This window comes from Tachyglossus aculeatus, chromosome 14, assembly GCF_015852505.1.
Source record: "Tachyglossus aculeatus isolate mTacAcu1 chromosome 14, mTacAcu1.pri, whole genome shotgun sequence".
Taxonomy (NCBI): Eukaryota; Metazoa; Chordata; class Mammalia; order Monotremata; family Tachyglossidae; genus Tachyglossus; species Tachyglossus aculeatus.
This window is the reverse complement of record NC_052079.1, coordinates 4,349,819-4,372,425: the sequence shown is the minus strand read 5'-3', so window position 1 is coordinate 4,372,425 and position 22,607 is coordinate 4,349,819. Positions and strand designations below refer to the sequence as shown.

General features: G+C 42.5%; 1 protein-coding gene across 10 annotated transcripts in view; it reads right to left on the bottom strand.

Moving 5' to 3' along the window:
* The window catches only part of TRIM9 (tripartite motif containing 9), a 76,465-nt gene that overhangs the window by 41,817 nt on the left and 12,041 nt on the right, over positions 1 to 22,607 (bottom strand). For all 10 annotated transcript variants that reach the window (XM_038756846.1, XM_038756840.1, XM_038756845.1 and 7 more), the window contains exon 2: positions 1,762 to 1,857. In XM_038756846.1, the coding sequence (XP_038612774.1) occupies positions 1,762 to 1,857 (96 nt within the window). The remainder of the gene's footprint in view (positions 1 to 1,761; positions 1,858 to 22,607) is intronic.

Here is a 22,607-nt window from a genome sequence, read left to right as displayed (position 1 = left end):
ACCTAGCACCTTGCACAATGTTTGGCATAGAGTAAATGCTTAATTAGGATATATATAATACTATCTGATTATTATTTTGGAGTCAGAAAATGTGGGTGCCGATTGAGAAGGAAATACGGAAAAAAATTTTGTGGCTTCAATCACAGAAAGTGATAGATTAGTTTCTAGTTTACTAAGGTTACTGAAACTCTGGAGAGCACCAAAAAGGGGATTTGGCATGAAAGTCATAGCTATCCCAAATGAAAAATTACCATGATTCAGTGAGAAAAATGAGGGCAGAGACACTGATTCCTGAAAGGAAACAAAGTAATAGAATCTAAGAGGATACGAGACTTTCAAGTTTCCAATTTGAGTCATTTCCGCCCTGAAGGTCTGGTCAACAGTGTCCTAAAAAACATGGTGGGCAGTATCGGGGAACAAGTCTCACTGGTGTGTCGCCATCCCAAAAGATCTGAGAAGGGAACTAGTTGGGGCAGATTTAGGGTCCAGGATGGCTTCAACTGTAGTTTATGCTGTTTTGTCCATTCCTGCTTAGGGTGGACAGCCAGTTGGCTCTTTGTTTCTGGGCCAGGCTGGCGGGTGCCACTGAATCCAATGACATTACAGTCATTGTCAGATCTCGGGTGGAAATCGTAAACTACCCCAAATAAAAATCATATTCCACAGCTTTCTCTTAAAATGAGAAGCAGTGTGGCCTAGTGGATAGAGCCTGGACTTGGGAGTCAGAAGAATCTGGGTTTTAATACTGGCTCCCTCGCTTTTTGGCTGTGTGACCCTGGAAAAGTCACTTATCTGTGCCTCAGGTCCCTCATCTGCAAAATGGGTATTAAGACTGTGAGCCTCACATGGGACAGGGACTGTGTCCAACCCAATTACCCTGTATCTACCACAGTGCTTAGAACAGTGCCTGGCACATAGTAAGCGCTTAACAAATACCATAAAAAAAATGAGGGTAGGGATGATGAGTTTAGATTATCTAATGTTCAGCAAAAACATTTTGAACAGCTCAGTCTACTCAGTATGCTATTTGTACATATTTTTTATGTTTTTCTCCCCCATTAGAATGAAAGTTCTTTATGGGCAGTGAACGAGACATCTTTGTTTTGTGCCTGAGCACTGAATTGCACACACTGGGGGCTCCAAAAATACTAATGCTTATATTAACCACATATGTTCATAGGCAAAGGGTCCTGGTAGGTTTATTCTTGTTTTTTCTTAGTTCCAAGGAAGATGAATATGAGGACCAGAACAAGTCTTGGGACAGCAGTTTTGTTCTCTGTCTCCCCCTTTTAGACTGTGAGCCCACTGTTGGGTAGGGACTGTCTCTATATGTTGCCAATTTGTACTTCCCAAGCGCCTAGTACAGTGCTCTGCACACAGTAAGCGCTCAATAAATACGATTCATGATGATGATGATGATGACAGCAGGAGTGAAGTGACAGGAAGGATTTGATCAGGAGCAGGTAATACTGTTACTACTATTAATAATGATAACAGTGGTATTTGTTAAGATAGCAGTGAATTCCCCAGGATAGATGTTTGCATTTAGTCAGAGGTGGAGAGGAGGGTGTGTTTGGGTGTGGAGGACAGCATAGAAAGGGATTCATTCAATCATATTTATTGAGCGCTTACTGTGTGCAGAGCACTGTAGAGGAACTTGAAACAATAACAATATGGTGAGGCAATGGACAAACTCCCAGAAAAGAACAATCGCTTATTAACCTTTTGGGGTTTTTTTTCTCTAGCAGGTGGTAATGGTACCTGGATTTGCTGAACCATATTTCGCAGTTGGACCAGGAATTCTTTGGCTTCTTTAGCTCTGTCCGACAGCCCGTTTAGTGCCTGGGAGAGCTGGCTCTGCAAGCAGAAAGGAGAAACAGTGTCAGGAAGGGGACAAAGAAACAGCCCAATGGACAACTTTTGAGCCCGGGGGGCAAAGGGGGCAACCTTCCCCAGAGGGGGGGTCTTACACGGAGAAGCAGGGGATTCCCAGAGCAGTGTGGTACAATCTGCGAGTCTGGACACTTCCGAAAGAGGAGCATTTGTCAAAGATGATAGACTCCAGGGATTTTACTGAAGAAGGAATATACTGCTTTTCTATTTTAGAAAATGAAGTAAGGTTATGAGTGAATCCATGAGCAGACACGTATGGAATAATGCTGAGTGGGTTCCCCATGGGAATTCAAAGGCACAGAATTTGGAGGGAAATTGTTCTCATCCAAGAGTATGAGGGCACCTGGGCATAGAAGGGGAAAAGGGGGAAATGTGGAAGAGGTCCCTTAGGTTTTTGCAAACTACTTCTTTCCAACATTTGGATTATTAAGGAAAGCAGAAGCAGCATGGCCTAGTGGATAGAGCACGGGTCTGGGAGTTGGAAGGACCTGGGTTCTAATCCCAGCTCTGCCATTTGTCTGCTCCGTGACTTCGGGCAAGTCACTTCACCTCTCTGTGCCTCCGTTACCTTATCTGTAAAATGGGAGTGAAAGCCTTGAGCCCCACGTGTGACATGGTCTGCGTCTAACCTGGTTATCCTGTATCTACCCCAGTGCTTAGTATAGTGCATGGCACATAATAAGCGCTTAATAAATACCATAACAAATGCACCCAATACAAAAGCACCTGAAAAGATTTAGAGGAGGGATGGGGGAAGGAAGATGTTTGTCCAGCTACCCATGGCTCTTCCCCACATTCAAGGAAACTATCTCCCCACTGCCTCTCTATGGGGAGGGGTTGAAAGGTCCCATACCCTCCAACCTCCTTCTTCACAGGAGGTGGGTGCAGCTGAAAAATAGAGCGTGGGATACTCCCAGATCAACCCATCTTCTTCCACTCTTCCATGCAGAGGGGGAGAAAGTAGCCCATTATTACTACTGCTATGAAAGGTCTCTCTACAAATCCTCTTCTGGAAACAAATAATGGAGATGGGCTAACCCATTCCCGAGGTTTTGCCCTTTTTACTTAGTCAAAGCAAATCCCATTTTGTTCCTTTAGGCAGTGGTCAGTTTGATCAGCCAGCTAGATCTGCTCAGCAAAAAATACCAAAAGCTGTAAAATTTCTTGCTCATATTACTCCCGTTGTAACCAACTACTTCTACAATTGCAAATAAAGAGCTGGCAAAGAGTCCGGCGTGCCTGACCTAGGAGTTCAGTCTGTGAAGAAGACCAGGTTAGTAGCAGAATTAAGCAATGAAAAGGGAGAGAACCTTATAAGAAAAGCATTCTGGGAAGTCTTTATTGGCAGAAAATTTTTATTTTCTTTTTCAGGTCATAAGAACAGTTTCTGCGTGGCTAATTATTGCTCTAGGGCTTCAAAGTTCTGCATCCCAGGAGAAGAATGGAGAGAGGTTTGACAGGCTTCCTTTCTGTGTGACAGTCAAGCCAGAAGACCTATTTTGTCACCAGACGAAAGCTTTCAATACCAATATTTACACTTGGGGTGCTTCCAGATGCAAGGAAATACAACTACTGTCAAAGGATTATTATTGGCTGGTTTAGCTTGACTGCACACTTAATTCTTGCCTTGAGTTGTGATTTATTGTATATTCAATAACTCGCTGTATTCCTGTAAACTCTGAAAGTATGCATATTCATTATGTGTTTATGCTAAAATAGCTTTATTTCACACACATTACTAGTCAACTGGCAGGGATAAAATTCCAGAAAGCACTTTCTAAAGTCTTTAATGCAGAAATGAGTCAGGTTTCTTGGACATTTTCTTGATAATTCACTGATAAGTGAGGTACTGTAACCAGACATTTCTCATAAGATGAGAAAACCATAAACAATTTAGCTTTAATGTCTGACAGATAGCTAGTTAACTAGTGTTGGGCTCAGAACTCACTCTGAGTAGCAGACTTCCTTGCCTTCAAGCAAAGTATGGCAGTATTGTAGACATTTTTCTCAGTGGTCCCGAATTCAAATACAGCATCTTTCAGCTTTCTATCCAATTATTGTGGGTTTCTGCTAATAAACAAATAATCAGGAATGGAGACACATCATGAAGAAGTGCCAACTTTTCAAATTTTGGGAGGTCAGAGGGGGAAAAGGGGACAGGGATGGAAAGGGGGAGTCTTCAAAAGACTACTAGTCCAGAAGGTCGGCCTGTCTCAGCCTTTGTCAGAGACCTAAAAAGGGCAAGTCTGAAGTCTAAGCACAAAAAAGATGAAGGGGTGATTATCCCCTCTGCCCCTGTGGAGTGGACACCAATGGCCTCATGCCATCTTGGTAAGGAATTCAAGGGCACATGGTGGCTAAGCAAAGGGCATTGATAAAGAGTTGGTATTGATGCAGGAGAAAGAATGATAAGAAGAATTGTGATATTTGTTAAGCGCTTACTGTATGACAAGCACTCTACTAAGCACTGGGGTAGATACAAAATAATCAGGTCCCTCATGGGGCTCACAGTTTAAGTAGAAGGGAGGGTACTGAATCTCCACTTTGCAGATTTTTTGAATTTATTGACTTACAAGAAAATGCAGAATAAAATCATTCATTCATTCAATCGTATCTATTGAGCACTTACTGTGTGCAGAGCACTGTACTAAGCACTTGGGAAGTACAAGTCGATAACATATAGAGATGGTCCCTATCCAACAACGGGTTCACAGTCTAGAAGGGGGAGACAGACAACAAAACAAAACATCTCTTCTGGGAAAAGGCTTACAGGCCATTTGGATAAACGGCCACTATCAATTAGACTAAAATCCCCATTTTCAGTAATGTCTCCTAATGGCTCATCATTAGTTTCGTCAATCCAGTGCCGGGATTTTAGCCGGGGGTCCCACACAGATTTAGCTCTAGTCAGGATGTAAAACGATCCCATCATCAGATGATCATTTTCCTTTGGGGAAAATTGATTTGCTACAGCTCTGTATATCTCACTCAGCATCCTCAATGCAGGATAAACGCTTATGGATTAATTTTCAGGATGGAATGCAAAAAACTTGAATAGAGACCACAGTTGAGTGTTCAAAGGTAAAGCCTTCTAACTGTGAACATACCAGCTATCATCATCAATCGCATTTATTGAGCGCTTACTATGTGCAGAGCACTGTACTAAGCGCTTGGGAAGTACAAATTGGCAACATATAGAGACAGTCCCTACCCAACAGTGGGCTCACAGTCTAAAAGGGGGAGACAGAGAACAAAACCAAACATACTAACAAAATAAAATAAATAGAATAGATATGTACAAGTAAAATAAATAAATAAATAAATAGAGTAATAAATATGTACAAACATATATCATTCTTTCCCAGTAAGGATCCAAGATGCGATTCTTACATTCGTTTTCTGCACTTAAAGGCCCGGACGCATATCGCTTTCACTCTGAGAAATCAGGATTTTTAATTGAAAGAGTGGAGCTATTCTATGGGGGCAAATTAAAGATTATAGAAACACTTCACAATACAGCACCCCAGCTTGTCTTTTCAAATAAAACACTGCCTGGAAGGCTTTAAATAACAAGTTGGACTCAATTATCCGAAGAGCTGTTTAGATGGTTTGAAAGCCCCTATTCGACCACAATGGGTTTGAACAGAAGGCCTCACTGCTCCCTCCACCATATTTAATTCTGATGACAGCTATTAAACCAAAGAACAACTCACATCCAAACATCTTCGCGCCCTGAGGGGCTCCCTTTTAACTGCATCGGAATATGACCGGTCGAGATTGTCACCCGCAATTTACAGCAGGAACACTATTCATAGGAAGGGAAAGCTTGTCCCATATTGTCCTAGACAGTCCATTAAGCAGAATTAATTAATGCTACATTTCAATTACACTAAGCACCGGGGTTTTATATGCAAAGTATATATAATCATTAAGATCTCCGCTATGACGAATTCTGGCTGAACTCACAATGAGGGGATTTAGAACATTAGACACTATTTCTATTTAGGCATCGGAGTGCAGCTGGCTGGGTGACTAGAAACCCTTTTCTCCTCACATCCCCTGAATCTCATAATAATAATAATAATAATAATGATGGCATTTATTAAACGCTTACTATGTGCAAAGCACTGTTCTACACGCTGGGGAGGTTACAAGGTGATCAGGTTGTCCCACTGGGGGCTCACAGTCTTAATCCCCATTTTACAGATGAGGTATCTGAGGCCCAGAGAAGTGAAGTGACTTGCCCAAAATCACACAGCTGACAACTGGCAGAGCCGGGATTTGAACCCAGGACCTCTGACTCCAAAGCCCGGGCTCTTTCCACTGAGCCACGCTGCTTCTCTGCAGCTGCTGGGGAAGATACAGGTCAAATAGTCACTTGTCTCTTCTGAAGTTTATGGGACCTGTGATGACAAAAGCAGGATTCTCAAGAGAAGCAAGAATCGTGCCTAACGAGAAAACTGCTAACCTTTCCTAATCACAGCCTTCAACATTTCTTGCTTCTCTTTATGCGAATGCACCAACACCCAGACACAATTCCCCTCAAGTGGCCTGGTGCTTCTTTCAGGATTTAAGGCAACAAGCTCATGGAAAGAAAAAATGCAAGTCAGCTGTGTGGTTCAATTCTAAAATTAATGATGCTGCTGATAGAGAAACAGCAACAAACCAAATATGAACTACAAGGCAGGCAGGCAGGTGACTACTTCTATGTTTAAGTGGGAATTGAAAATAGCTCATTTTTGAAGCATCACGGCATGCCAGGGGATCACAGCTTGTGAAAACCTAAAGGATCGGTATTTCCCAAGACCTCCTCATTTAGTAATTCATAGGCTGGTTAATGAATGGAAATTCAGAGAAATGCTTTTGCGGTTGCTAACGATGTGATGGAAAAGGGGTGGAGCCACGTGAGGTGTTTAATTAAACCAACTTGGAAAGTGGTTTGGATCCTCAGGAAACCACAAACGCTTTCCACCCATTCTTATCTGGCCTCTTTCTTCCAAGCCTCTGATTGCAAACCGAAGCACAGAAGATGTCATAGCTGCTCGTCATGGTAAAATAATGCTTTCAGAGGGAATCAGTGTCCTCCTCATATTCATCTACTGACCAACATTTTCATTTTCTTCACGTGGGTCATTCATAGTTGGACGTCACCTACCAACACAAAAGCAAATAATTTCCGCTGCCATCAACTAAGTGGGCCTTTTTCTACCCAACCACTTACTGCTTCCCCATCCTGTGTTTTTCCTTCTAATGAGAAGGATAACGCCAACTGGAGGAAATGAACAAAGATAAAACAGCCCTTTCAGATAGAATGTGCTACCATAATGACTATCCTCGAAATGGAGACAATCTTGGAGCAACCATAGAAACCTGATATTTCTTCCTCTGCTGACGTTTGTTTGGAACTGGTATTTATAACACCAAACTGCTCCAAAAACAGACGCCTTATCCTTACCAGTATGGAGAGGAAAGGTATATTTAAACCAAGTCTGCTCTCATCTCACCCTTCACCTTAACAGCTTTGTCAATCATTTCCATTTGAGTGAGCGGCAGTCTCAGTCCAGTGAGATGGGAACGGTTCCCATGGTAACAGGTTTTGTCGCCACCGTTGAAGACCCGCCGCTCGATTCTTGCGGCCACACAGAAGGCAGTGGAAATAGTTTGATGCTGCGGGTGCCCTGCTGAGTATGTGCACGATCACTGCAGAGGGGTAACCTGTGACAAGCCCGTGAACGATGGAGCCGGACATGGATGTAACACTACAGAGCCAATATCAACCACAACAGGGAAAAACAGAGCCATTTGTTCTCGGGGTCAGTCCGTGCCACTCTACATTCAGTCCGATGCGTGGTCGTCTGCGAGCAGCACAGGATGAAGGCATGATGTGAATTTCAATGACGTTTCCGCCAAGGGGACGGAAAAAGGTAAACGGTGCATTTCGCAGCACATGTAAGCACTTAAAATACCATAAAAAATGACTACTGTTTAGATTTCATTACGTTTCTTTTGCATCCCACATCAGCCAGTTAATCGTACTTGTTGAACGCTTACTGTGTGCACAGCACTATACTAAGGGCTTGGGAGAGTACAACAATAAACAGAAACATTCCCTAACGTCAGTGAGTTCACGGTCTAGAGTCAAGGGCGGAGACTCAAGTTTACTGTGTGGAAGAAGGCAATGGTAAACCACTTCCATATTTTTTTACCAAGAAAACTCTATGGATCCACTACCGGAACGATTGCAGATGGTGGTGGGGTGTTCTGGGAGAGGTGCCCTGCACACAGTAATCACTCAATAAATACGATTGAATGAATGAGTGTAACAATGGATTCGCTATGGGTCGGAGATGACTCAACAGCATAAGACGGGAGTGTTCCCATTTATCCTCACACCACCTTTGTGAGGTAGGAACAGATAACATTTCCCATTTTACAGGTAAGGAAACCAAGGTACTGAGAAGTTAGTTAAGCGACTTGCCTGAGGTCAGACAACAGGAGAGCTCGGGCTAGAATCCAGGCCTCCTGACTCTCAAACCTGGGATCTTCCCATTAAATCATGCCACCTCCTACCTCAAGAATTCTGCCTCTTCCAATACACTTAATTTTACATGAGACTGGTTTACTTATAATAATGCCTCACCACAGGCTAATAAATACTCCCTGCTGAACGTTTTAATAAAGCCAAATATTTTGTAATTTATATTTCTAAAATGGAAACTTTCGCCATCTGTGTCCCCGTCACCCAACCCTCCGGTTATCTCCGATTCCCAGATGGCACAACTGGTGGGGTGGGCTGGGGTACGGGGGACAGACACGTATTGCTCAGCCCCTCCTCAACCCAGGCTGCCATCTGATACGGGTAGTACTAGGCAGGTAACTCGGCTTCCCCGCTCTGCTTCTGGTTTGGACTGGGGCCTTTTCTGACAGGGAGGAAGAGGAGGGTTAGGGTGCAATAGCTTTGCTCTCTCACCCTACAGACTTTCCAGGGCAGCAGTGGCTTTTTCCAGCTGTGCTTCATCTTACCTTCTCCTGTCTCCGTGAGTGAATCTGTGAGGGCTAAGTGGGAATGCGCAGAGGGGCGAATATGTGCGTCTGTGCCCAACGTGTGCCCATGTACACCTTATGGAGTGGACACTTTAAACAGGAATAAATGATTTATTACATTTAAGAAACAATCTGGACTTCACGCAAGAAGATTCCTTGGAAGAGTTTCAAACCTACGGTTTCAGGTGATTTATCTATCAGAACATATATTTTTAGATTATCACAATATCTAAAACTTGGAAATTAACAGACATCAATCAATCGTATTTATTGAGCGCTTACTGTGTGCAGAGCACTGTACTAAGCGCTTGGGAAGTACAAGTTGGCAACATATAGAGACAGTCCTTACCCAACAGTGGGCTCACAGTCTAAAAGACACGAAATATAAGGTGAGTGTAGTGTGAATAAGAGAAACTTCATAAGGGTTCAACTCTATTAATGCAACCTTTAATAGAAGTTTCCATATCTAAAGTCAGATTTCTATATGTGCATTAATAGAGATTTCCAACCTACATTGCTAAAAAAAAAAAGAGAGATTCATTACCTTCAAAAAATATGTTTCTTAAATTCCAGAGATTGTCAGATACTCAGCTAATCTCTCTCTGGACACCATGTGTTTTGACCCTAACGATATTATGAACTTGATTTATAGCTCTGACACAGAAAATTAGAAACGACTGAACTTATTTTCACTTAGTCAATGCCTATAGAGAACTAACCCTTCTTATAATTTGAAATTCAAATGCTTATGATGTAAAAATTATTTATCAGTAATGATTCATTAATTTTCCCACATTAATTCAAAAAATTATTTAAAAACAAAACATCAAAAAAATTCAGAAGATTATGTGGCAGTTAAGCAATCTCAGAAACAAACAGAAACGTATCCTGCCAATAAGGAGCTTACACTCTAATGGAGTGGCTAAGCAACACTTCCCAAGCCCATCCCAGACTGGGAATCACATAACTCTGAATTCCCCACTGCAGTCATCTGAATTAGCCTTTTTAGCCGATAACCACCAGGATTACCTATCTGTTGGATCCGGCTGCAAACATCTTCAAACCTGAAATTCACCCTCTCCCTCCGGGGCCTGCTGAATTTCTAAGCAGAGTCAAAACCCCACTCCTCTTTCTCCCAAGGACATGGGAGGTAGGAGGATGAGGACCAGGCTCATTATTTTGGGAGAAGTAGCCCTGGAATACCTTGTCCAGCTCCCATTCCGAGACTGGATTTCTCCTGAGTCTCTTATCTGGATCTTCCATTTCTCCTGCCTTCCTGGGAAAAGCTTCCAGGAAAATCTCTAGCTCCTTAAGACTGGGGCTGTGCTCCTTACCCTCTTGCCTCACAACTCTAGACTCCTTTCCCCACCTCCTCCCTAGTCCCTTTAAAGATTAGACTATGACTAAAAAGGAAGGCCGAGTAATAAGGCGAGTAAGCAAGAAGCAGAGCAGACACAAGTACCAGAGATTTGTGTATAGGGACTGGGGGGGGAAATGTATGTGTCTCCATGGAGACAGTGCCTCGATCTGCAAGAGCGGGTGAGAGGGACCTCACCCATTAGGGCCATGTAAGGGGGCTTGCTGGAGGCTGACCAGGTAAATAAGATCATGGCCAGAGTTCTTCCCTCAATATAGGGTGCTACCTAATGTCTGGATTTAGAGACCTCTCTTTTTCTCCTACTGTGCAGGGGGTCGGGGGGAAGAAGCTGGATGGAAGAGGTGGACTGCGTTCGAGGCATTTTCCAATGTTTGATACATTTGCAGTGAAAAATTACTGTTCCATTAACCAGCACTGAATTTTACTTGATATCTCAAAACAAGGGACATCTTGGTTTCAGAGCACTGTGGCGGGTTAATTCCACCAGGGATTCTTCCATCCCCATTATCCTGAGATCTGAGCCTGGCTGTGAGACAAGAAGGAAAGGGAGGGTAAGCTTCTCCCTGTAATGTTGGCCTCAGAGTTGGAAGTACCTGGGATCTAATTCCACCTCTGCCATTTGTCTGTTGTGTGACCTTCGGCACATCACTTCACTTCTCGGTGCCTCAGTTACCTCATCTATTAATTGGGTATTAAGACTGTGAGCCCACTGTGGGACATGGATGGTGTCCAACCTGATTAACTAGTATCAACTCCAGCACTTACTACAGAGCCTGGCACAAAGTAAGCAATTAAATGCCATAAAACAAATAAACATACAACTTTCAATTCTCTTATTCTGAGCAGCACATTATGAGGCTTCCTATGCCCTTTGCAATTGTAACTTCATGCCTTCCAACTAGTCATCCTGCAGGAAAAAATTTATAAACTTTTTCCAGAGGGTAACTTGGGAAAACTGAAGAGCTCGCATCACAACAAAAGCTGTGACTTTCTTTTCCACAGGGCACCTCGCCCATTCTGTCGTGCCAGCTTCAAAGGCTGACTGATTGATCCTCTGGTCTCGAAGCTCATTTGAGGCTGGAGGCAGAGAGAGGGCTGAAAATGGCCAACACCACCAGTAAGGCTGGGCAAAGCCTCCAGACTCGGTCCCGATTAGAGTGAACTGTGGAGAATCCTCTCCGTCTAGGGAGAGAGACAAGGGAGCAAAAGAGATCACGGAGTAGCCAAAAGTGTTGAAATGCCTCCTTCCCCATCAAGGACCACTTCAACAACCTGCCTTCCAGTTGCTACGGTTACGCCATGACTTCAGAATTCATTTCCACAAAAACAGCAGTTGACAGACATAGCACGAACTCTTGGTTTCTTCTACCCCGCCACTAGAAATAAAAAATGGGAAACTCCAACCACCCATTGATATGGCATTGAGTGGTGTAGCGTGTCCTTTTCCTGTTCCTTTTCATTTATTTGTCGGATTCCCTCCCTCCAGCTGTGACATGACCGATGAAGTCCCATGTTTTGATTTAGGGCACTGTTGGATCTCTGGCAGAGAGACTGAAACAAAATTTCACACTATCTACCCTCCCGGTCTTTGTCATTCATCACAGTCAGCCACATGCCATTCTCCTCTGAGCACTGGAGGCTGGACAATCCCCCAGTGGATTCCAAAGTCAGGCCAGTGTGTTTTTCTACCAGTGTATCAAGTCTATTCCGTAAATGGGATCCCATCTCTGCTAGTCCTTGAGTCCGAGTGTAGTGTACATTGCGTCTGCCAGAGTTGGCCCAGGATGATAAATTTCGAGCTTCATGAGACCGATCTAATGGAACAGCATCGGGAACAGGAGACAAAAAGGAACAAGGACAAAACTGCTGTCCGATGTCTTATCAAAGTTCCTCTACAGAGCAGACTATTTATTTTACTTGTACATATCTATTCTATTTTATTTTGTTAATATGTTTTGTTCTCTGTCTCCCCCTTCTAGACTGTGAGCCCACTGTTGGGTAGGACCGTCTCTATATGTTGCCAACTTGTACTTCCCAAGCGCTTAGTACAGTGCTCTGCACACAGTAAGTGCTCAATAAATACGATTGATTGATTGATTGATTGGTCCTAAACCCCCACCTCCTCTACAAAACCCTCCATGTTTGGGGATAAATTTCCTTCAGTCACCCCCTGTCCACCACTGCAGAGATAAATAAAACACCTGGAGGAATTACTAAGGTGCTGGAGTAGGGTTGGCTCTACTCGACTACTGATTTACATCCTGTACTATTAAAGCGCTTACTCTATATAAACATTTTCCACTCTTTCTTCCTATCTTTACTGACTTTGTGTCTGTCTCCTCTGGTCAAGGAGTAGGGATTGTGTCTTCTAACTACTGTACTCTGTCAATTGCTCATAATAGAGAGTAGGAAGGAGGGGACAGAATGAGGCTGGTGGGAGAAGTTGAGAACCCAAGTCGATGAGTTTTTGAGATCTTGAAAGAGGGAAAGATGGGTGAAAGCTGGAAAGAGGCTCTGGAGATAAATTTTATTTTACTCTGGGTGGTTTTCAGGGAGCGAAAGAAGCAAATTGCCAAGGGTTGGCGGGAAAGGATACTCAGGAGGACCAGCTTTTCCCATGACTTCAGGGGTCCAAAGTGAGCCAGTCACTTCTCATACTGCCCTGCCATTGCTCTTAGGTCTCCCAGCATTTATTTACAACTGAATTTATCCCTCAAGGGCTCCACATTAAGAAATAGCAAGGTCCAAGAATACATTCGTTAAGTGGGATACAGCACATTCTTCAGAATTTCCATTTTCTTGCAACACAATTTGCCCTGGTTTAGCAGATGGTATCAACAAGGCTTGATGGCTTCTTGTAATCCACATAATACAGGGAGAGAAATTGCTATTTCAACCCACAATAATACCAAGACAACCTGGGATGGCGGGTTGTGTTCCTATTGAACATACTGCGAAGGAGAAAAAGGAGCGTCATACCTCATGACCTTCGATCAATGTGAAATTAAGATATCTTAGTCAGAGAAAGCTCAGTTCCTCAGCTCTCTCCAAATCATTTTTTAAAGCTGTCGCTTTCACTTTGGAAAAAGAGAGAGAGTTGTTTTTTCCTTCCAGGGCCTACCTAAGTTGTGCCGGACTTGCAAACTCTTCCAAATACCGGGCTTGCTCATCATTCTAAGGCACAAACTGTCAAGAATCTTAGTCAATCATGATGGCAAGGAATGCTCAATTCAGGATATCAGAAAAGCGACAAGATGAAACCAACAAAATTTAGACCCCTGTTTCAGACCCCTTTTCAAATAACTGTAAGCCCGAGAACCCACACCACCTCAAACTGAAAGGCCAAAATCGTGGCTGCAATTTAAACAGGACCTGGCTTTGGAAACAAGATAAAGTGGCATTAGCCAAATTGGGCATTAATTTCAAAATGGGGTTAGATGTGTGTGTGTGTGTGTGTGTGCGCGCACGCGCACATGTACATGTTTTAAAGTAGCATCCTATAAGCTGAAGCCCATTATGTTTACATGTGGGTTGAGCCTGAAAATATAAACATTCGCTCAGGGCCCACCTACCCCAGAGGTCAGGATCCTCAACATTATCCCTCCCTCCTTCTCAACTCTCTTGCCCTCTTGCTGCTCCATTATGCCAACCCTCAATCCTGGACCATTTCCATTGTCCATTTCCTCTGCTTTCATGCTCATGCAGCTGAGCGATCTTGGTAGAAATCCAAGATCCAGGCCAACCTTGGCCACTGTAAATACGGCTTTTCATGTTCCGACTCTGCCCTTTCACTAACCAAACAATGCTTATTATTGTGTCTTCATCAACTCCCTTGCCTATAGCCCCCACTGGATTTTGCCAGGCCTTAACTTCTAAGGCCTCCAGGGCTTCCCCACCTCTTTCTTCCTAAGTCTCAATGATCTCACAAACTTTCTTCACAACGATTGTGCCAGCAGACAAGAGTTTCTGAAAAGGTTTGGTTCCTGTTGTCAATTTCCCCTTCCTCTGACATCCACATTCTCCTCTTTCCCAAATGCCTCCAAATAAAAGATCTCCTGACCTAATTCTGAAAGCCTACCCTCTTTGTGCCGCGTTTCCTCTCCCCTCTTATACTAACTTCAATCTCGGTCCCTTCTGGTTTTTTCCCTTCTGCCTTTGGGCATGCCTAAATCTACCTTAGAAGTAAAAAACGATCCTACGGTCTCACTTTAAGCCCGAAGAACCAAAATGTATGCACTGGTTTGCGCTCAGGAAACTACACAGGCCAAGATTTTCACTGGCCACAAGGAACTCAATGCTGTCACAAAACTAGACAGCACCCTAAACAATGATACACTGATAGACAACCAGCCATTGACAACAAGCTGAGATCAGGAAAGCCAGCAGGTCCTTTGGGAGAGTGATAGATTTTGCTAACAACAGGGCATTAACTTCACACCAAATGGGAAGCAACAAGGCCTAGTGGATAGAGAATGGGCCTGGGAGCCAAAGGACCCGGGTTCTGATCCCGGCTCTGCCACTTGTCTGCTGTGTGACCCTGAACAAGTCACTCCACTTCTCTCTGCCTCGGTTACCTCATATATAAAATGGAGATTGGGACCGTGAGCCCTATATGGGACAAGGACTGTGTCCAATCTGATTAACTTGTATCTACCCCAGGGCTTAGTACAGTGCCGGGCATATAGTAAGTGCTTAACACATACCACGAAAAATGTCTCCCCATCTGTTGTAATACCCAAACTTTAATAAGACTGAGATCTAGACCTATACTTCTCAAGGCTTTTTCGGCTTCTCAAGAATTTCATCAGTGTCATCAATGCTCTCTAAGCTCCACAAGTATAAGACAGAGAAGCAGCACGGCACAGTGGATAGAACATTGGCCTGGGTGTCAGAAGGTCATGGGTTCTAATTCCTGCTTTGACACTTGTCTGCTAGTGACCTTGTGCAAATCACTTCACCTCTCTGGGCCTCAGCTATAAAATGGGGATTGAGATAGTGAGCCCCATGTGGGGCAGGGACTATGTCCAAACTGATTGGCTGATATCCACCCCAGTGCTTAACAAATACTACAATTATTATTATTACTACCAACTCTACTGTCGCCTACCGATTCTATTATATTGTACTTTCCTTAGCCCCTAGTATAATGCTCTATCATACAGTAAGCACTCAATAACTACCACGATTGATGGATTGACCTGTAATGCAATCAAATTCATCATCATTTAGGCAACGTTCATCACACGACATCTTTGCTGGGTGGGATAAGAGAGGAGAATGATTGACAGCAGGAGTGTTAAGCAGTTTCCGTTTACCGTACAGCCAGTTCTCCTATGTGAGGATTACATTCTCGACAAGCCCTGTATAAAGAAAAACTCGTGTTATGATACGCACAAGTCTGTGCGCAAAACTGCTGCTTTCAACACTGCTCACTGGCTTCTGACAGACTCAGGCTGTCGGAAGAACATTCCCACTTGCCTAAAGGGGAGGGCGTTCCAGGTCAGCGGCTAGATAGACATGATGGAGGTACAGCGAGAAGGTCGGCATTAGGGGAATGAAGTGTGAAGGATGGGTTGTAGTAGAAGAGTAGGGAGGTGAGGCAAGAAGGGGCAAGCTGATGGAGGGCTTTAAAGCTAATGAGGACGACCTTGGGTAGGGACCGTCTCTACGTTGCCAACTTGTACTTCCCAAGTGCTTAGTACAGTGCTCTGCACACAATAAGCGCTCAATAAATACAACTGCCTGAATGAATGAATGATAAGGAGGTGGATGGGCAACCACTGGAGTTTCTCGAGGAGTGGGGAAATACGGACTGAATGTTTTTGCAGACAAATGATCTGGGCAGCAGAGTGAAGTATGGACTGGAGTGGGGAGAGACAGGAGGTAGAGAGGTCAGCAGGGAGGCTGATACAGTAATCTAGGCGGGGTAGGATAAGTGACTGGATTAACCTGGAAGCAGTTTGGATGGAGAGGAAAGGGCAGATTATAGGGATATTAATGGGGATCCCAGCAGCTGGGGCTTGGTTTTTTTTTTTTTTTAAATAATCTTTTTATTTTGAAAACCTCACTTCTGTCATCAGACGGTATTGCAGAGTGCTGTCACTCAAAATTGGTTTCTATTTCCTCCGAAACTCTTTAACTCTGGGTAGCTCCCAAACAAATATTCTCACAATTCTGTCATTTCTGCCTCAAAGTGGGGTATAGTATTAGTAATGATATAGTGATATAAGCTCTCAACCAGGAGCTATTATATAGCTGTCTTTCGGTAATGCTACTGATGATGGGCTTTTTTATTCATGTGTGCAGGTGTGAGTGAAAAGGCTAATGTGTGAACAGCAATCCTTTTAACACATAAAGACTATTAATAAGGTTAAGAGCTCAATAACATATAGTGTCCCCAAACAGCCCTGCTTTATTATTACTTGTAACAAAGATTCAAGCAGTCCCCTTAGACAGATGCAGTATAAAAGGGTGCTTCACTCCCTATTAGGCAGACCTCAATCCTGACTTCATTAACTCTAACCCCCACAGAGTAGAGCCAAGGCACGATGCATATAATGGAAATGCATATATAATGTCTTCTTTGATGCCACCTGGGTGAGCCTATTCCTCCTTTAGTTTTAATTCCCTTTCTCTCTCTTTTCCAGGAGTTCTCAGCATTTTTCCCCTCATGGCACACCTGCAATCTTTATTTTAACTCAGGGTTCCTAAGCGATTTTTTTTTAAACCAGTGTTGAAGAATAAAGCGTACATCCAGTAACTTCAAAAATTACTGAAATGTAATGGTCAACTGGAACTAGGTGGTCCCAAGGACTTAATAAAATAAATACATCGCGGTCCTTTGGACTTCATTATCTGCCACTCACCAACCAATTCTCCAACGGAGTTTCAACTGGAGTATCTGTACATATGCTCTTCAACATGGGATGCAAAATTATTTTTTAACAAGTCTGATGTGGCATGTATATAACCAGAGTGCTTTTAATTACCTTTATGGCCAGTCTTCTTAATGAATCAGAGATCCAACCTGTGGAGTGAAATGAAGTACAAAAACACCATTCTTTTCCTAAACTGTGTTTACCTGCTGTCCTATCATCCATCACTACTCTAGAAAACTAAATTTTCCAACTTTTATCCTGAAATCAAAGGGGGAGAAATGTGTAATTCAAGGATATCCACTAAATTGTACTTCCTCAGTTGATACCAAAAGTTATAAATTAGATGCTCTCCAAATCCCACAAATGTTTTCAACATTTAAAGTACCATGCCCCACGGAGATACATTTTTTTCCTCCCATGCATGAATAAAAAAGGAAATCCATTTTCATTTTGCTCTCCTTAAAGAAGCCTCTGTGCATGATTAAAAATGAATGGGCTCTAGTCTCTCCGGGGCCAAATAGTAGAGATTTTCATAGTCTAAATTTTGAGGCCTGATTCAACTCAGGCTGTCTGGCCTGGGCCTAGTATTCACTGTAAAAGTCTGATCAAAAAAATTTGTGGGAGACAGGTTTGGCATTTTAAAATGGTGCAACCCCTAGAATTGCTGCTCTGTCTACAGTAGCAGTAGTATTTGTTAAGCGCTTATTATGTACAGAGCACTGTTCTAAGCACTGGGGGGGATACAAGGTACTCAAGTTGTCCCATGTGGGGCTCACAGTTTTAATCCCCATTTTACAGATGAGGTAACTGAGGCTCAGAGAAGTTAAGTGACTTGCCCAAGGTCACACAGCAGACATGTGGCGGAGTCAGAATTCGAACCCATGACCTCTGACTCCAAAGCCCATGCTCTTTCCACTGAGCCACGCTGCTTCTCTATGCATCATGGTGCACTCTGGGACATGAAGCAATCAGGTAGTAATCACTGATTGATATCAACATCATTCAACAGTCTACGAGAGCTTCCTAATCAGTATTAGATACCCTGTGCCGTTAAACAAAATATGCACTGAAAGGGCAGCCAGAAATGTTACATGCGCTCTAATGTTTAATCTGACCCACTTATAAATATTAATTTGGGTAATTAGAGGCTGATACTCAATTCAGAACTGGATTCACAGAGAAATGTAAAAATACGTAATTGAAGGCTGGCACTGTATATGGGGTGATATGAAAGGCATAAACATACCTGCTCAATGCATAAACCTACCGGCTCAATTCTGTGAAAACCGAGCAGCAACGTTATTTCAGGAGTGTGTAAGAAAACAATTTGCTTATCATCAAATGGGAAAAATTGATTACAAAAAATATTTGCATTTATTGTGCTTTCCAGAGGAAAATGTCTTGTCTGAGTGCTTAACGATTTAGTCAGAACTCTGACAATGGAACTTTAGCTTCCTTCTCAGTTAAAATCCCAGGTCCTAAGAATAATTGATTATCAATAAGGCCAGGATCAGAGCATCTTCTAGAGGGACTTCTACTTTCCAATTACTTTGCTCTTGAGGCCTCACAGATCCCTAGCTTGTTAACTTCTAAACTACGATGCGCCGGGCCCATTTAGTTTATTATGCTAATCTTATTTCTTGGACTTCAGTTTACTTCCTCCAAGGAACTTTAATTGCTGTTGGCTAGGGAGAAGAAACAGCTTGGGAGCAGCTTAAAGGTTACCATAAAACGTTATGATTTAACATTTCAAAGTAAAAGTTAAACATATTTTCCTAAAAGATGAATGCGTAGTTCTTGGTTTGCCCTCACTTGGCAGCTCACAACCTTTACACGTAAACATCATTTGCTTCACTTTAGCGTCTTTTACTGAACTGCTGAAATGTTTACTTTTCACATGGAATGTTCCAATTGGCATTTCCTTTGCCTACCTTAGGAATACAATTAAAACATGACCCCATTGCCTATAGGTACCGAATATGATTTATGATACTTACATAACACAAGGTATTTATTAAACAAACACTGCCAAACAGAATGTGTGTGATTATAGAGAGATGTAAATTCCCAGCATGCTTTGAAAATCCTGAAACACTAATTGATATTAAACGTATTGCTAATGGAGGTGAATCTTTGTGAAATAAAGTACAATGAGGAAATAGAATCTGACAAGATTGGAGGGAATTTAACTGTGCTATGGGGCAGTTTGAGAAATCGGAATGTTGGAATGAAAAGCTGTAATCAATAATAGCAAAAGGCAAAAAACCCTTTGTGATTTTCTAAATGATTTTGAGAAGTGAATGAGAATACCTGTTCCGGAGTTGATACGGCTGAGAATGGAACAGCCCAGAAGTTTTAGTGGTTCTCCACTGTTTTTGTCTTCTCAGCAAATATTTTGCTATGCAAGTATGAACAAACCATGCCTTGTGTTGTCATTTCTAAGATTTTTTTTTCTCCCTAGGAGTTCCTACATTTTAAAAGCAAACTAAACCTCAAGTTGTCTCTAACTTGGAAAACTCCACAGGGCGATGTAGCCCTGGATTATTCCCATCCACAATGAATCAATTTAACAACTGCTGATGGTGTTGTAAGAACAATGAAATGGGAATCAAATGGTCTGGGTTTTCTATTCCCTAGATAGATTACTTAAAAGTTACAGAACTTAGGCCCACAGATCTCCATTCTGTCCTACTTTCATGTAGTACAGTATTTATTAAGCTCTATGTGCTACGTTCAGGAATAATTACAAGCTATTTAGATGGGATGGAGTCCCTCCGTTTCCCTGACGATTTGGAGACAAAAACCTCTCTCCCGCAGCCTCTACTTGCGCCAAGTTTGCGTCCAGTCTGAGAAGAAAAAACACTTCATTTCCAGTTGGATGGCCTGAAAAGCTTGTTATAAAAGTGGTGTTACATTTAAATAGAGGGAAGTGATGCAAAGGGGCAAGGAATGTACAACGGGCAGAGTCTCCACCTTTAACCACATGGGAGTGACATCTCAGTTCCAAAATGAGAACATTCATTCATTCATTCAATCAATAGTATTTATTGAGCGCTTACTGTGTGCAGAGCACTGTACTAAGCGCTTGGAAAGTACAAGTTGGCAACATCTAGAGACGGTCCCTACCCAACAGCGGGCTCACAGTCTAGAAGGGGGAGACAGACAACAAAACAAAACATATTAACAGAATAAAATAAATAGAATAAATATGTACAAGTAAAATAAATAATAGGGTAATAAATACATACAAACATATATACATATATACAGGTGCTGTGGGGAGGGGAAGGAGGTAAGGCGGAGGGATGGTGAGGGGGAGGAGGGGGAGAGGAAGGAGTAGGCTCAGTCTGGGAAGGCCTCCTGGAGGAGGTGAGCTCTCAGTAGGACAGTATTATTGCCCCCAAGAAAAGTGACAGAAACTCGTTAATGATGAAGCATGACTTAAATCTCACTTCCTCCACCAAGCCTCCTCAAACTGACTGGTGATTCTCACCATCCTCTAAATCTCTTGCACGCCTAATACCAACACAACACAACTTCAGGCTTCCATTCACAAGTATATAGTGCTTAAAACAGTGCTCTGCACACAGTAAGTGCTCAACAAATACGACAATGAATAGATCAGTTGGGCACATTTACAAATGTTTCCCTACAATGTTTAAACCTACACCTATCCGCACTGAAGGGGTAGCCAGAAATGCTGCATGTGCTCTAATGTGTAATCCGCACTGAAGGGGTAGCCAGAAATGCTACATGTGCTCTGTGTAATCTGACCCATTTATAAATATTATTTATCAACTTGTCTCTGATGCTTTTCTTTGATGCTCTAAATCCCACCCTTAGTACTATAACAATGTTATGTAAAAATCCATCAGTCAATAGTATATAATGAGTACCTTCTGCAGGGCACTGTACTAAATGCTCGGGTGAGATCAACAGAGGGAGGAGATGGGATCCCTCCCCACAAGGAGTTTACAGTCAAAAAGGGGAAGCAGACACAATATAATTCACAGAAAGGAGGAGCAGTGTGGTTCAGTGGAAAGAGCACGGGCTTTGGAGTAAGAGGTCATGGGTTCAAATTCCAACTCCGCCAACTGTCAGCTGTGTGACTTTGGGCATGTCACTTAACTTCTCTGTGCCTCAGTTACCTCAGCTGTAAAATGGGGATTAAAACTGTGATCCCACCGTGGGACAACCTGATCACCTTGTAACCTTCCCAGTGCTTAGAACAGTGCTTTGCAATAGTAAGCGCTTAACAAATACCATTATTATTATTATTATACAATAGGTACATTGATTTGTACAAAAGAGCAGTGGGAAGTTGTGAATGAAGAAGTGCTGAGCTGAGAGTTGGGAGGATATAATCTGGAGCAAAGAAACATGAAATGGGGACAGCTTCTTGGAGGAGGTGTGATTTCAGAAGTGCTTTGAAGATGGAAAGAGCTGGGGCCTGGCGCATTTGTTGGGACAGCCAAGGATTAGACGTGGGGAAATCAAGGATTGGAGGTAAGACAGTCAGGAGCAGGGCACAGCGAGTGTGATGAGGAACCACAGTGCAAGCTCAAGTGGAGTACAATCAAGTGGATGGATAGCTAGGGGGGATGGATCTTGTTGGTCTCAAGAGTTTATATTTGAAGAAGACAGGAATGGGTACTTTTTGAAGATTTTTGAGGAATGGAGAAGCATGTGCAGAACATTTTAAAAAGATGGTCTGAGCAACAAAGTAAAGTATGAGCTGGACAGGCAGGGGCCTGGAGCTTTATCCTTGAAAATTAACCATGTCAAAGATTGAGACTGAAAAGATAGATCTCAGGTTCTTTCTGTCACTTTATTTTGGCATGTGTCTGGTTTTTTTTAAGACTGTTTCTATTGCATCTTCTTATCTATGTTTCTCAATATTTTTCATTTGTTCTCAATAACAAGGCAGAACACACAGAACATACAAGAAATATGTAGTGTAAAAAATACTTTTGCCTATTTTTTTTTAAAAGGCACATTCACTACACTTTCGTTTTGGAAAGCAATCTAAATTCATGGCAAAACTATGTCTTACTAATTCCACTGGATGGCTCAATACACACTCAACTTCTTGTCTCAACAAAAAATACAATAATTAATTAAATGCCTACAAGCAACTGTGCACAAGGTTGTGAAAAGTACCAAACCCATCAAATCCCATTTCCCATTAGCAATAAAATAATAAGAACTGAATGGAATCTGTTTCCGATTAAACTGCAATTACGAAATGTGACCAAATATCTCACAAAATTTAGGATTCGCGACAAAATGTGTCCAGTTGAAACTCTAGGCTATGGCAGCAAACTAATGGCTACCAAATACAAAATTATTTCCCAAGTCTTCCAGATGAACTACTTCAATCAAGCTTTGTTCAAAATTAAATTCAAGTACCACAC